The 14,617-nt window shown below is 37.9% G+C and overlaps 3 protein-coding genes across 3 annotated transcripts in view; 2 read left to right on the top strand and 1 right to left on the bottom strand.

Annotated features, from left to right (window-relative positions):
- The window catches only part of oxct1a (3-oxoacid CoA transferase 1a), a 42,243-nt gene extending 38,996 nt beyond the window's left edge, over positions 1 to 3,247 (bottom strand). The window contains exons 1-5 of the mRNA XM_044110610.1: positions 2,869 to 3,247; positions 1,963 to 2,071; positions 1,216 to 1,306; positions 808 to 943; positions 486 to 635 (exon numbers count right to left, since the gene is read on the bottom strand). Coding sequence (XP_043966545.1) covers positions 486 to 635; positions 808 to 943; positions 1,216 to 1,306; positions 1,963 to 2,071; positions 2,869 to 2,973 — 591 coding nt within the window. The 5' untranslated portion in view covers positions 2,974 to 3,247. The remainder of the gene's footprint in view (positions 1 to 485; positions 636 to 807; positions 944 to 1,215; positions 1,307 to 1,962; positions 2,072 to 2,868) is intronic.
- Positions 3,248 to 3,968: 721 nt separating this feature from the next.
- On the top strand, positions 3,969 to 7,496 carry lg03h5orf51 (linkage group 03 C5orf51 homolog). Its single transcript, XM_044110609.1, has 6 exons — positions 3,969 to 4,144; positions 4,726 to 4,835; positions 5,986 to 6,132; positions 6,423 to 6,554; positions 7,040 to 7,151; positions 7,235 to 7,496. The coding sequence occupies exons 1-6, from the start codon at positions 4,051 to 4,053 to the stop codon at positions 7,468 to 7,470; spliced, it is 831 nt and encodes a 276-aa protein (XP_043966544.1). The 5' UTR covers positions 3,969 to 4,050; the 3' UTR covers positions 7,471 to 7,496.
- Positions 7,497 to 8,301: 805 nt separating this feature from the next.
- On the top strand, positions 8,302 to 13,541 carry fbxo4 (F-box protein 4). Its single transcript, XM_044110608.1, has 7 exons — positions 8,302 to 8,594; positions 10,234 to 10,508; positions 10,609 to 10,829; positions 11,774 to 11,849; positions 11,971 to 12,143; positions 12,244 to 12,437; positions 12,523 to 13,541. Exons 1-7 carry the CDS (start codon positions 8,439 to 8,441, stop codon positions 12,604 to 12,606), a joined length of 1,179 nt encoding a protein of 392 aa, XP_043966543.1. The 5' UTR covers positions 8,302 to 8,438; the 3' UTR covers positions 12,607 to 13,541.
- Positions 13,542 to 14,617: the final 1,076 nt, after the last annotated feature.

The raw sequence follows: 14,617 nt of genomic DNA, 5'->3' as shown, positions 1-14,617 counted from the left end.
CATTGATTTATGTTCAAAACCAAATATGTTTTCTGTGGAAGCAAGGGTTTGCAGAAGCTACATACAGGCGGGCAATCATAGGACGATTTTTGAAGTGTACAATTGTGCAAAATTGTGCACTTCAGTAGATAAGTCAAATATAATTATGCCATGAGAACTGTTCAGTAAAGCTAATGTTGTAACTATGGTACACAACTGTATGTCATGATTTTCACAAAACTGATATTTTCTGGATTTAAAGAATCCCAACAAGAAAGTGTTAAATGAATGCGAGGAAACTACAATAAAAAGCAGGATGTAGCGAGCCCTTGAGCGAGTGGTTGAGTTTCGTGAAGAAAACAAGGAAGCAAGGAAGGATAGTTTCTCCTCACCACCAGAAACTCACCTTCCCTTGCAAAAACTATTTGCCCCCAGGATTTTTTTAAAAACGGAATCTTGGATTTAAAGTATGAAGCAACCAAAAGCCGAGGGAAGAGCAGTCTAACCTCTCGCTCCTCGCTAGCAATAGCAATGCTGCCATCTTTGTTGTACTTAATAGGAGAGCCTCCCTCTTGGATCAGAGTGCCATAGCCGGTGGGAGTGAAGAAGGCTGGAACCCCAGCACCTCCTGCCCTGATCCTCTCAGCAAGAGTCCCCTGTGGTGAGGAAGAGACTAATTTATTGCTAGTGCAATAAAGTGTGCACACTGAGCCATGATCTGAAGAATTTACATTTTGCTAAAAAAAAAAGGGGGTTAATAAAGTTTAACTTATTGAAAACATTAATCTTTTGCTTGGTAATGTGTGTGTTGTATCATAACATTTCTACCTGTGGCGTTAGCTCCACTTCCAGCTCTCCTGACAAATACTGTCTCTCAAACTCTGCGTTCTCTCCTACGTAGGAGGAAATCATCCGTTTGATCTGCTTGGTCTGCAGCAAGAGGCCCAGGCCAAAGTTATCCACTCTAGGAAAAGTCGAAAAAAGTCATAAAAGAATTTAAAAGAATTTTTAGGATACTTTTTGAATCCTTATGCATCCATCACCTAAATTAATTTGGATCAGTTTTGGGTCACAAGGTAAAAAGACACAAAGATTACATTTTTGTTAGCATTACTGAAAAGAAATACCTCTACTTCTGCAAATTTAAGAAATTATAAGCCATTTAATGCATTTACAAACACAGAATCAACATACCTCCTAATTTCCACATTGAGATAAAAAAACGAAAACTCTTACCCTGCATTATTACTGACTGCAGTAATGCCCTTTACGCCAGTCTTCAGCAAACTGTTGATTAGATTCTCTGGAATCCCACACAACCCAAAGCCTGTTTTGGAAAATACCAGACAAATAATAATGACATGATATAAAACAGCAACAACAAACAAAATCACTGTGTGAAAGGTGACACATCAAGATCAGGTTGAACTTTCACCTTGTATATCTGCGACATATCAAATTTGTGGAGCAAATAGGCACATGACAGTTACAAATCACAAACAAAACCCCAAAGTCCAAGGATCATGGATGACGCCATTGGAAATTCAACTTCTTTAAATAACACACTGATCAGATGATCATAAAGATGTATGTCGAGTGCTTATGAAAGCACAACAATCATAATCACACGAAAGGCTTTAGAAATCTAGGCTTTTGAGTCTAATGAGGGAAATATTTTGACCAAAACACTGAGAGGTTAATGTTTCATTATTGCTTTACATGAGACTTCCCTCAAACAGGAATGTGACGCAGTGGAAAATGTTCAACAATGTCCCTGTGAGCTTGACTATAAATAAGAGTCAAGGAATTTGTGCGTGCTCAATGTTTAAATTGTAATCAGCCAGCATGCTCAGGCTAACACCCCTTCAAAGTAAAGTTGCCACTGCACAGATACTTTCTGTGTTGAATGTGCAATTAGTTCTATGTGACTGAAGCCATTCTGGTGACATAGACGTTCCATTTTAATAAAATGCTAAATATTACCTCCAACCAGAATAGTAGCACCATTAGGAATATCCTTCACTGCTTCTGTTGGATCTGAGTAGAACTGCGAACTTCTTGGGCTGGATGTGGAAAAATAGCAACCACAAGTCTGGAGAAAGAACAAGAGGGAATGAATTTGGTACACGGACTGACATGTAGTAGAGCTGCACATTATGTTGAACCAATATAATACAAATATTAAAATAGTTCAAAAATTAAAATCAAAAAAGTAAATTTCTCTCATAACTTGTACTCGTATACATTCTTCAATTATGTATTGCTGTTCATTTTGAAGGTTAGGCCTTTTAATTGATGAGGATTGATATAACCTCCTATACCTTCATACATAATGGTTGATAGTTATTGGGTTGTCTCATTATTCATAACCAAACAAATCCTGACCAACAATGGTAATGGTAATCAGGGGCTCAATAGTCTCAGACAGTACATTACTTAGAAGATCTAGCCTGCAGGTTGGAATACAGTGTCATTATTTAATTTCGATCCACATATAAATAACTGACCTACGCAGCGGTCAATAGCAACCCTGTGTTTTCAGGGTTTCAAATGCAGGTTGTTCAATTTGTGCAGTAGCACAAAAATAACATGTTACATTTTTAGAGGTAGATTCAGCCAATGTAGCGTCTCCCTCCATGCACCTATTGCTTCACATCCACAATTTGAAAAGCTTGCTACACCACTGGTTGCAGGTTTGCATGCGTCCTTGTTTTCTCAGCAATAGCAGACTTTTAGCCATTCTTCCAAAGTACGTCCTTGGATATCGAGAGGCTAATGTGATCTCGAGTTTTGCAGCCAACAAACAGAAACTCCTTCGCGACAGTTAAGACACGTCAACCAACTTTTATTCCTTCTGAGACACATATGAGCCATAGCTCAAAAACAGACCTTTAGGAGGCGGTGGCTAGCGAAGTTTACTCTGGGTCTTCGATGACGTGCGAGGTTTTTGAAGATTAAACCCTCGACTCTGCAAAACGCTGTAAGGGTCGCCATCTTTTTTGGATGTACACACGAGGGTTAAATTAATTATGCAGCAGGCTGAAAGACAGCTGAATGTAGCTAGGTGTCCTCCCCTAATAGCTCGACGACATGTGTCGGCGTTAAACACTCTTCACAAAGGGGATGTTTTCAAAGGCATGACCTGCTCATCTAATTTTAACCCTTTCGCCACCGCTTGCTATAGCTTTATGCAGGGTAAAAATAACATAATATAAATTTGGCTTCGACGTAATTTCGTAAGGCCATGTGACAAGACGCAAGCCAAAAAATAATTTTTTTATGAACTTTGTTTTGAGAAGCGTCTTTACAATCAGGAGAATAACGCACGTCAAAAAGGTTGAGAAAACCCTAGACCTACACAGAATAGAACTTGCATTAGCTTACGCAGCCTTGCCACCATTTTGTGAGTGGCATTTTGTAGACACGTACGAGCCACGTAAAATCCGGGGATCATTATCTGATGAAGCTAATATCATCCACAAAAAGCAGACTCAACCATTAGATCACTAAAATTGATCTCTTTAATAATTTGGCTGCACCTATAGAAATTCTTTCCACAAAGGTTATAAACAGAATTGGTGACAAATGATAACCTTGTCAGAAAGACAGACGCTGAATTGGGAGTTTATATGTAAGTTATATTCATAAAAAATTCCAGAAAACAAGGCTTGACATATTTCACTCCTTGAGCAACAAATCAACATAATATGTGAGAGTTATAACACGGATGAGTGACTAATTAAATTTTTATACAATATTATGTTCTTCTGAGATATATGTACCTTTATATTAATTATGGTTGGAGTACTGCTATGATCTGTTGACAAGAATCTCGAATCTATCTTATATTGTCCTGGTTCTCACAGTGAAAACAAGGTGGCCAGGTACCTTATGAGTACTTTTGAGAGGCAAATTAAATGTGAATTTGCCTTTCCCAATATGGTGCACCCGCTGACTCGAGATGCCTGTTAACGTTATGTTCTCACTGGCCAACTCAGCCAAAGCAGCGTCTACCCGTCCTACGTCTACCTCAGTAACCACCTGCTCACGTGACGTATACTTTGTGTAGTCATGGCAGACGACTACAGGCGACACGATTTTGAGTTGGAGAGGAGAATATTTGAGATAGACAACAAATGTTCATGTCTCCGGGCTGAAAAGCAAGGTATCGCTTACCCATAGCGCTCTATTATTTTTTGTTTTGTTACTATCTTGAATATTTTCTTTTCAGAAGAGAAATATTTTTTTCCTCGTTTGTTTAGCTGAGAAGCTAACTAACGAACATTAGCTTGCAGCCATAGCAATAAAACTGTGCGGTTTGACAACTCATTTACTTTTAACTTTTAACCAACCGGTAGCTCAGCAGCTTCATAATGTCATTTATTATCTAAGTTGTGGTTTGTTTTGTACTTGTTATGTATATAAATATAGTTAATGGCGAACAGTGACACATTAGCTTAAATACAGTTGAGGAATGTTATTTAAGAAACTGACGCTAAACCAGATATAAAAATAAACAGTTGGAATCATTATTTGTCGTAGAATTTAAGCATTGCGTTCCATTGCGATATAACTGCAAACCACTGAGCAACGTCATTAGTCTGACCACAACATGACCCCCCCAAAAGCTAACCACTGCGCTTTCAATGCTAAGAAAGCCTTTTAGAAGTTTTTTCTAATTTTTATGCACTTTTAATGTTACGCCTATGGTGTGAATATTAACGGGGTTTTTTTCTGTTTTAATAGATGATGACTATTTGCAGAATGCGTCTGCAATACTAGAGAAGTTGAAAGGCTTTTACAGACATGGAGGAGAAAGCTTGAACTTTTCCAAGCTGCTTCAGGATTACACACAGGTTTTTCTTCACTCAACCATCCATTATTCTGCCACTAAAGAGTTTCTTGTAAAACGAAATAGGTATCAGATTGCTTGATATCTCAGAATGGGAATCCTGACAGTATTCATCACATTCAACCAGCATGTTCTTTGCTGTTTGTTTTATGAGATCCATTTCACAAGGTGGCACACATTAGCTTTGTTGCAGATATGCTTGGTAACCTAAGCATATCTGCTTGGGTCACCCACAAAAATGAATGTTAGGTTAGCTGGACTCTCTCAGTTGCTATTAGGTGTCATAAAATGGTTATTCGTCCCATGCTTGTATCTGTATTGTCCAGAGTGTATACTTCTCTCACTCATTTACTGCTGGAAATCAGCATCAGCTTCCCCATAACCCAGCATGCATAATTGTTCTGGTTTCTATTAGTATATGTGAATATACATAAATATGTGTGGAGTTTTCCCCAAATGAATGAATGCATAATCCATTATTAACATTTGGGTAAATTGCATCAGCTCAAAGAGACTGATCTGTGTTGTAGGTGGAATTCAGACATTAAGTCTAATTTCTGAGTTAAAACTTCCTGTAAACAGGTTTGCCTACATTTAGCCACTGCAGATACTTTTCAATATGTCCCCCTGTGTGTTAAACTAATTAGCCTAAATGCGTGAAGTTGATCGTGTTCCCGTTCAGACATAAAAAGGTTTAGCTGCAGACTCTGTTGTTTATGCTCACCTGGTGTAAAGCTAGTTTAGTTTTGCAGCTATTTTAAGAAAACAATCCAAGCAAAAGCAAAATTAAAAGGGGATTTAAAGTGAAGAGCCATGGTTGTTTACCATGATTCAAACTTTTTACTAGGAAGCAAATTCCCTTGAATTTCAGTCTGAACAAATTCCCCTTTTTTGCTGATGTTGCATCAACATCAACGGTAATTTAGCTCAAAATGCACATTTAGATGAGACAAAGTAAGAAGTCAAAGAAGGGCTTTGTTAAAGCAAATGACAAGTCGCAACATTAAAAGCACTCTCAATTAAAGACATCAGTTATTTTTCCATCTGTGTGTTACTTTAGGGTACATTGCATTTTTGTAGTAGTATTTGAACTTTTATTTCTTTGTTTTTTTATGTATTGATCTGTATTTGTTTTGTTGTTTTTTTCTGCCTAGGTGATTCTTGACATCACTTTTTATGAAGAGAATCAATTGGTAGATCAGGAATTCCCTGAAGACTCCTCACCATTTAAGATCCAGCAGCTGCTGCAAGACCTTACTGAGCCAGAGGTGTTGGTGGCACGGCTGGCACCAGGACAGGAGGTGTGCATGTTTCTATGAACAGTTTTATTTAAGAGTCAGTTATTCAGATATTCTCTTAGAGATTTCAATTTGAAAAATTCTGACGATAGGCACACTAAGAGCCAGTATATCCAGCAGGGTTTTCTGTTGTGCCTTTCTTCAGTTAACTGCTAAAAATTCTTTCCACGTATATTTTATTGATTTAATTTTGCACTTTCTGATCTGACATGGGTGTGTCAGGTGTGTGATTTGTTTACATAGTGGTCTGTCATCATGAAACTGCATTGTTGGTTTATTTTGGTGTTTAATAGGTGCAGTGCGTGTTGGGCACAGAGCTGTTGGAATGTCTCTACTGGAGACGTGGAGCTCTGCTGTACATGTACTGCCACACCCTTCATCAGCGAAAGCAATGGATCAAGAAGAACAAGGACACATTCATTAAGGTACCACACTGTAAATATACTTTGCTTTGGAGAAGTATTCATACCCCTTGAACTTGTTCACACTGTGCCACGGTGTAACCACAAATAAAGACGGATTTTATTTGTAATTTTATGTGATAAAAGTATTCAAACTAATGCATAATTAGGAGAAAATAACATTTGGGTTGTGAAAAAAAAACTATTTTTTTGCAACTAAAATCTGAAAATTCTGGTGTGCGTTTGTATTCACACCCTTTATTGCTAATATTTAATAAAACAGTTACTGTGAGCTTACCTAACACAACCCCCCCTCTATAAAATACAACATGTTGACATTTCTTGCTGTAATATGAATAGATGACAAAAGTTCAAGCAGTATGAATTCAAGGAACTACAGTTGAAGCATTTGTGAAATGTCATGTCTCATAAATTTTGACCTTGTTGGCTGGAAAAAGTGTCTTAAGTTTCTAACATTTTTCTTGGCATGCATGCACATTTTCATCCAGTGTATTCAAGAAGGTGTTCGGTATTTGATGCGGATGCTGCAAGTTAGAAACACAGTGAAGCTCAGTGATGGGGTGGTGCTTCATGACAGTGGAGCAAGCATTTTATCTGAGGGTAAATATGTTCATCTCTGAATAGTAAAACTCTGTTATGCCTTCCTTTTTGTCATGCTTGTTTATCTGCTTGTGTTTTGACAGGTATTTTTTCAGACACCCATCTGCTGACAATGATGTACATTGGGGAAATGTGTTTCTGGGCCGTCAAGTATGAGGACTGCAGCGCTGACCCTACAGACCACAAAGATGACGGCCTCCAGTTTCGGGACATCGGTACACAGATTCTGAACAAATACGTGAATGCCTGCGAGGGACCTCTGCAGGGCCAGGGCTGGAATACAGAAAATGCCAAGGAAATACTTAGTATTTTACAGTGAAATAAACTGCTCATATGTAAAAGTTACCATCAGGCGCAGATCTGAGTTCAGTGTTCAAATGTGTCAAACCCAAATAAGTATGGAACTCCATAAAAGAGGTGCAGTGTTGTAGAAGGTAAAAACCAGGACTCCCTGTATGTGTATGTGATGAAAAGGTGTCTTTGGGTTATCTTAGTCCAAAAGAACTTGGGCAGAGCATGTGAGAGTTTAGAACGTTGGAGGAAAACAAAGACGAAAAGACAGGAAGCTTCATTGTTTTTTTTCTGCTTATTGCGCAGATCTCATCTTGAATAGTGCTTGGAGCAGTTGTTTGCTCTAAAGATGTTATAATAACTTTATTATTAATATTCAGAGGGTGTTATTTAAACAAAATGGCCGTCTCTACTTTTTACAATTGTTTCAGATTTGAAAATAATCCAGCTGGATGTGTGACATTGCACATAACATCTTATTTATTGTTTTGTTGCCATTTTTAATGTGTTTCAGATGTAATAGAGTTGTGGCTAACGTGTGTATAAAATATACACATTGTAAGTAAAGCAAGATGTTTCAGAAATTTTGACCAATTTTAAGTGTGTAGATGCCATTTTTCTAATGTGTTGCCTGTTCTTTCATGTATCATAATATTCATTTCCTTCCACTCCACTTGGATAACGTTGGCAGTGTAACCATTAATACAGAGCCTGTTATTTGAAGAAAAAAAAATACTATTTTTTTTTTTTTTTAAATGTCCTTGTTGACAATAAAGATATGATTTGTTTTCAGAAAATGTTTCGTATTATGTTATACTAGTTTGGTTAAAAATCCGTTTCAGTCCATGCAAAACTACACCACCCACAATGCTCTAGGACTGCCACTAAGGAGGAAGTAAGAGAAGGAAACGTCAGATTTGTTGTCGTTTGGCCGACCGCGTTTCACTGGGATGAAAGTTTTTGTTAGTTTGTCAGCGAGTTTTAACATTTGAAGCCATGGCTGAGAGAAATGGGCAGCTGAAGTCCGTGGTGATTCGCAGCTTCAGGCGGTTCAGCGAACGATATTTTCCAGAGAAAGCTGCCAGAAGCTCGATGTTGGATAAGAAGCAAGAAGAAGAGGCGTCGCACTTGGGATATTTGGACAGCTTTCCTGTAAGGCAATTTAAAAAAAAAAACAATTGTAGTTATAGTGTGCTTAACTTCTATGGTGTAGAGTTGAAAATTAGAAAAAAAGTTTATTTAATTATTTTTTCCCTCATCTGTTAGGTTAGAGCTTATTTTTATTTTAAGACTTTATTTTTTTTTTTTTTTAGAAATGCTTGTTTTTCTAATAGAATTGACTGTACCGTTTACTAATTAATATTTCATTTAAATCCTTGTGATCTGTTAATCAGAAGGATTTTGAGATTTGAAAAAAATCAGACATTTACACTTAACTTTGATCAGCTCTACATTACGATGTCATCAGGTGACTCAGAACCCATCCAATCACTGAACAGATGCTTAGAACAGATAAATGTGTGGATGTGCCAAAACTTCCTCCAGCTGAACAAAAACAAAACTGAAGTTATTTTTGGACCTAAAGAGGAACGATCTAGAGTCAGTACACAGCTTCAGTTATTACAACTAAAAATCAGCGATTAGGCCCGAAACCTGGGAGTAGTGATGGACTCTGACCTGAACCTTCAGAGCCACATAAAGTTACAAAGTCGGCCTTCTATCACCTGAAGAACATTTCCAGGATTAAAGGACTAATGTCTCAGCCAGATCTAGAGAAACTCATCCATGCGTTTATCTTCAGTCTTATTGATTATTGTAACGGCGTCTTCACAGGTCTGTCCAATAAATCAATCAAACAGCTGCAGCTGATCCAGAATGCTGCTGCTCGCGTTCTCACTAAAACCAGGAAGATAGAGCACATAACACCAGTTTTAAAGTCCCTACACTGGCTCCCTGTAGCTCAAAGAATAGACTTTAAAATACTGTTGTTAGTTTATAAATCACTGAATGTTTTAGCACCACAATGCATTAAAGATTTGCTGCTGTTGTATCAACCTTCCAGACCTCTCAGGTCTTCTGGTTCTGATCTGCTCTGCACCCCCAGAACCAGAACCAAACGAGGAGAAGCGGCATTTAGCATCTATGCACCAAAAATCTGGAACAAACTTCCAGAAAACTGTAAAACAGCTGAAACACTGACTTCCTTTAAATCTCAACTAAAAACCCACTTGTTTAGAGTTGTATTTGAAACGTAATCAATTGCAAATTTATTGACGGAATCTGACTTGATGTTGTTTTTATTGTTGATTTTACGTTGCATTGTGTTTTTTGTGTTTGATTTGATGTAAAGCACTTTGAAATGCCTTGCTGCTGAAATGTGCTATACAAATAAAGTTTGATTTGATTTGATTTATGATCTTCAGTCTAATCATGGCCCTCACAAAAAAAGAAAAGTGACTAGTTTCACCACTTGTATTAAAACATTTAGACACTAAGGCTTAAAAAATTAACAACTTGCTGATTCTATTCCATCAAAACAAGGTGATTACTGTTTTTGCAACTTAAATGCTGATTAAATGTTAGAAAATTATCCTGCAGGAGAAGCTTGTTTTAAGCACTTGTAATCATGAGCTTGTTCTTTTGACCCAGATCTATATATCATAACCACTATTGAGAGTCAGGAAAAGTCTGGTCACTTTAAAACGCATTTCCCTGTCTCCTTTTTTTAATAGCAGACCAGTATTCAGTGTTTAGCTGATGTGTAAATTAAACATATCCCTCTTTTCAAAAGGTCGAAGTGCAATTCCTGATCATGACCTTTCTCTCTCCTGTGGATATCTGCAACCTGGGAGCCACCTGTCGATACTGGAGGGCCATGGTGAGAGATCCATTACTGTGGAAATACTTCCTGTTGCGGGACATGCCACATTGGTCATCCATCGATCATCTGACAATGCCAGATCTGGAGTTGCTGGATGCACCACTGGTCAGTGAACGTGAAAGTTTGGATGACAGACAAGAAGAGGAAGAGAAAAATAGGGAACTGAAATGTGACTACATGTCAGAGTAGGTATATTCTTAATGCGTTGATTTAAAACCAATTTGTAAAAGTTTCCTCCGTATGTTTTTTTGTTTCTTTTTTTAAATTACTGTTTTGTTTTACCAGATACCTGAAAGGTTGTCCATCCTGCAGACAGCAGTGGTTGCCCTCCCGACCAGCATATGAACTTTGGACCTCATTCCTTCAGTACCTGGTGCCCTCATCTGAACCTCGCTATGCAATGTTTGGGCCTGGCATGGAGCAGCTAGATGTCTCTTTGGTCACAAGACTGATGCATGCCCCCGATCTGTTACCTGTGTCTGGTACTCCACACAGGCAGATAAATGGTAAGGCAATGCTAAGTTTTCCTTTTTGTTATTGCTATTTTTGTTAATAGTTCTGTTTCTGCAAATATAAATAAAACGCAATTGTCATACTATTATTGCATCCTGAATCCAAGACTTGTGCAATACGATTTAAAATCCTTAAAAAAAACATAGACAGTATACCACTTAATTTTTTGTTCTGTTTTTTCCACATTACAACCCCAACTTTAATGTATTTTACTGGGTTTGCCAGCAGTAGAGAGACTGCTTTTTTTACTAGTTTGTTCTATAAATGGTTCAATCTCAGTCAGATTGGATTCAGAGCATCTGTGAACATCAGTTGCAACAGTTCGACCCTACATGGCATGTAGCAATTAAAAAAAAAAAAAAAAAAACATGTTATGAAGTTTTTTTCAGCAAGGGTTTTATTTTTTTTCAATTCCTCCTTGAGTATCAGATTCATACAGGATGTAATAGCTGGCCTGTCAGCAGGAGCTGTGGATGTCTGCACCTCCTCCAGAGTTACTCTGTGGCCTCTTGGTTACTTCTTGGATTAATCCTCTCCCTGCTCGGTTTATGGGTCTGATGGACAGCCATGTCTGCGTTTGCAGAAGGGCCACACTATTCACCATTAGTTTACTATTGTTCTCCAATAAACATCTGAGGCCTCGATAGAGTAGTTGTGGTTTTACTGTGATAAATTTTTTAAGACTTTGATTCCCTTTCTTTCCACTTTGTGTCAGTCTACCACATAAAATCCCAATAATATTTGTTATGTAGAATTTCAGGTTGAAATATGAGACAGTATGAAAGAATTCCATGCATTGAATGCACAATCTGTCCATCTTACTTGTAGTTTTATGGCCTGCCACATGATGGCAGTATTTACATTCTTTACTAGAAACTGTCAGCCAAGTTACTAAAATAGTAAACCAAACTAAATCCAAACACCGTTTTTATTCTAGGTATTGGCTCTGGGATCAGCTACTTGTTCAACAACCAACACAAATTTAACATCCTAACGCTATATTCCACAAACAGGTAAGATCTTTATTTAAGATGTCACAGAGTTGCAGTTATTCACAAGTCGTTTTTGTTTAAACCTCTGCGAGCACACAGAGATTTACTCTACAGCTGTAGTAACTTTGCTTTCTGTCTGCAGAGCTGAGAGAGAAAAAGCACGACTGCAGCAGCAGAGCATCAGCAATAAGCTCTTTATCTTTGAAGGAACTGATGATGCGGGTTGTCCAGTGTATACGCCTGCCCCTCAGGTGCAGAAGGTGTGCCAGGAGGTGGATGGCTTCATTTATGTTGCCAATGCAGAACCTGGAAAAGGTGAGGGAAAATTTAATGTTTTGTTTGTTTGTTTTGTTTTTTTGCAGCAATTGGTAATCTTTGACTTTTGAATAACTGCATGGAAACATTTATTTCTCAGGTGATGGTGCGTCTGAGGCGGCCCAGATTAGAGCTGTGCTGAATTTTGTTGGGGATTCCACAGCCAAGCCACTACTGTTGCTCTCCTGCATCTCACGAGAACCAGAGGGAGCGAGTGAAGGAGTCAAATGTCGGACACCCTGTGTTTATGTGGCAAAGAGACTTGGCCTTCCTCAGCTATCTAATCGCTGGATGGTAACTATATCATATGTAATTCATTCCAAACTTTCTATTTAACCATGTAGCTAATTTTCAAAAAATCTTTCTTTTTTCCTTTCAGGTGCAGGATACAGTGGCAGAATCATTGACAGGGGTTTTAGATGGGATTGCCTGGCTGCTGAAGTCTTCTGGCGTCAAAATTTAGGGATAATATATTGTTGTGTCCCAATATCATCAAAGAGAATTTGACAGCAGACCACCCTGCCACCTGATTTTGATGTCAGTATCCACCACTTTATTATTTCCTCTTTGTAAGCGTAGCTGTCTGATCTGCCAAAGTCTTACTTGAGGAGCACTGCCAGTGGATTTTAATTAAAAGGTTGAGCAGCAAAGAGGAAAACTGGGACTCATGCAGACGAGCTAGTAGGGATATCTTTTTTTAAGTGGTGCAAGTGAAGGAATTCCAGTTGGGCAGTAGAGCATAGAAACCGAACAAATTGTATTATTTAACACTAACTGCAAGAAAACAAAATGCTGACGGCGCATTGAGATTCTTTCACTTCTTTGCAAATCAGTGAAGGTAGACCTGCTGTAAAAAACAGAACATTTCACCTTGAAGAAAATTTGGTGGCACTATTTTTACTTGTTTGGTTATTTTATAATTCCATATGATCACAAATGTTGTATCTTTTCTTGACCCCTGGATTTTCTAATTATGAATGTTTACTAGAAACTGCCTTGTGAAAGAGTCTTCATAAAAATGTTAGGAAAAAATTAAGTCTTCAAATAAAATGTTTACACATAGGTAGATTAAGACAAGAAATCTATGAAAAAACAAATAAAAGATTAGAACTCTAGATGAGCATTGGATACTTGAAACATTTTGTAAGATGCTTTTGTTGAATGCACATGTTTTTATTTCTTAAGAGCAGGAACAAATGATCCTTTTTATTCAGTTCGTACTCTTGTTGATTCATTTAATATGCAGTGACTTTTAAAAATAATTTTTGCCCCATTCACATGCCTAGACCTTCTGTTTGACTTATTTTACGTGTTACACCGCTCCCCACTGCAGATTATATCAGTCAACATCTGTAAAATGTTTTGTCTGTCATTGCGCATAAAGTGTCATGAATTATATCTTAATCTTTCAATGCTCTGCTTTTCTTTAAATTCTAAATTTAGCACATTTGCGTCACTCAGATTGCCACCGTCTGCCCCTTAATGTGTTTAAAGTTGTGTATGTGAATGGAAAATGGCAACCTAACCTGGTTCACCTCCATTTTCTACATCCATAATGGCGCAGCTCAGATGCGTTAATGGCAACAATAGGATCACTTCACCAGCATGTTAGGTATGACAAGATAATATGCCTCGCTGACTCTCTTTTATTCTGGTCCCCTTACTAACATTAAATTGTCAGCAAATGTTCTTCCCTCTAACCAACCCTTCCATCACAAGGTTTCTCCGTCTCAGAAGTCATTCTTATACACATGTAGGTTTAGAACAAGATCATGATTGCTTCCATTTGGGTGCATTAGGCAAACTTTAACGGTATTGAAGCAGAGATTGTTTGTTTGTTTAGGTTTTTCATGCAACCTTTAATTTTCAGTAAATAATGGTGAATTCAGCCTGCTAACCGTGGGCATCTGTATGCAATTAGTGCGCTTCTAGGAAAGACAGACATACGCTTTCTACTTTCTGTTCTGTGTAAACAAGATGTCTTGTCTTTGGTCCTCACTCTGGAGCCCCTTACCTTCTGTGCGATTTTGTCTGCCTGTATGTGTGTTTGTGTATAAAAGAGAGTTCATAGTTTATACGGGCTGGACGATCAGCATGGATGACATTTAGATAGTCATTCATAATGGTCAACCTGTTTTCAGGCCAAGTAGGGACTAACGCTAATAGTTGCTGTTTGGATAAATATATGATTTTGTAATGTTTGTTCAGTCATCTGAACAAATAAAAAAAATCTTAGGTCAACCTGAGGTTGATTTTGTACAACTTTTACGTAAATCTTATCATCTTCTTATCTTGCATCTTCTTATCTAGGTATTTTCTAAGTCTTTCTACTAAAGTCTGTGAACCATGAACACTTCTCAACCAGTGAGATGTAGGTTTGGTGGGGGAGGTGCTAAGTCCATGTTTTGGACTGTTGAATGAGTACCAGACCTTCAGCTGCATTTTGTCATCTAAAGCCAGTGGGGCTCTCTAAA

This window comes from Gambusia affinis, linkage group LG03 (assembly GCF_019740435.1).
Source record: "Gambusia affinis linkage group LG03, SWU_Gaff_1.0, whole genome shotgun sequence".
NCBI lineage: Eukaryota > Metazoa > Chordata > Actinopteri > Cyprinodontiformes > Poeciliidae > Gambusia > Gambusia affinis.
The sequence above is the reverse complement of the archived record's forward strand: the minus strand, read 5'-3'. Positions and strand labels throughout refer to the sequence as shown.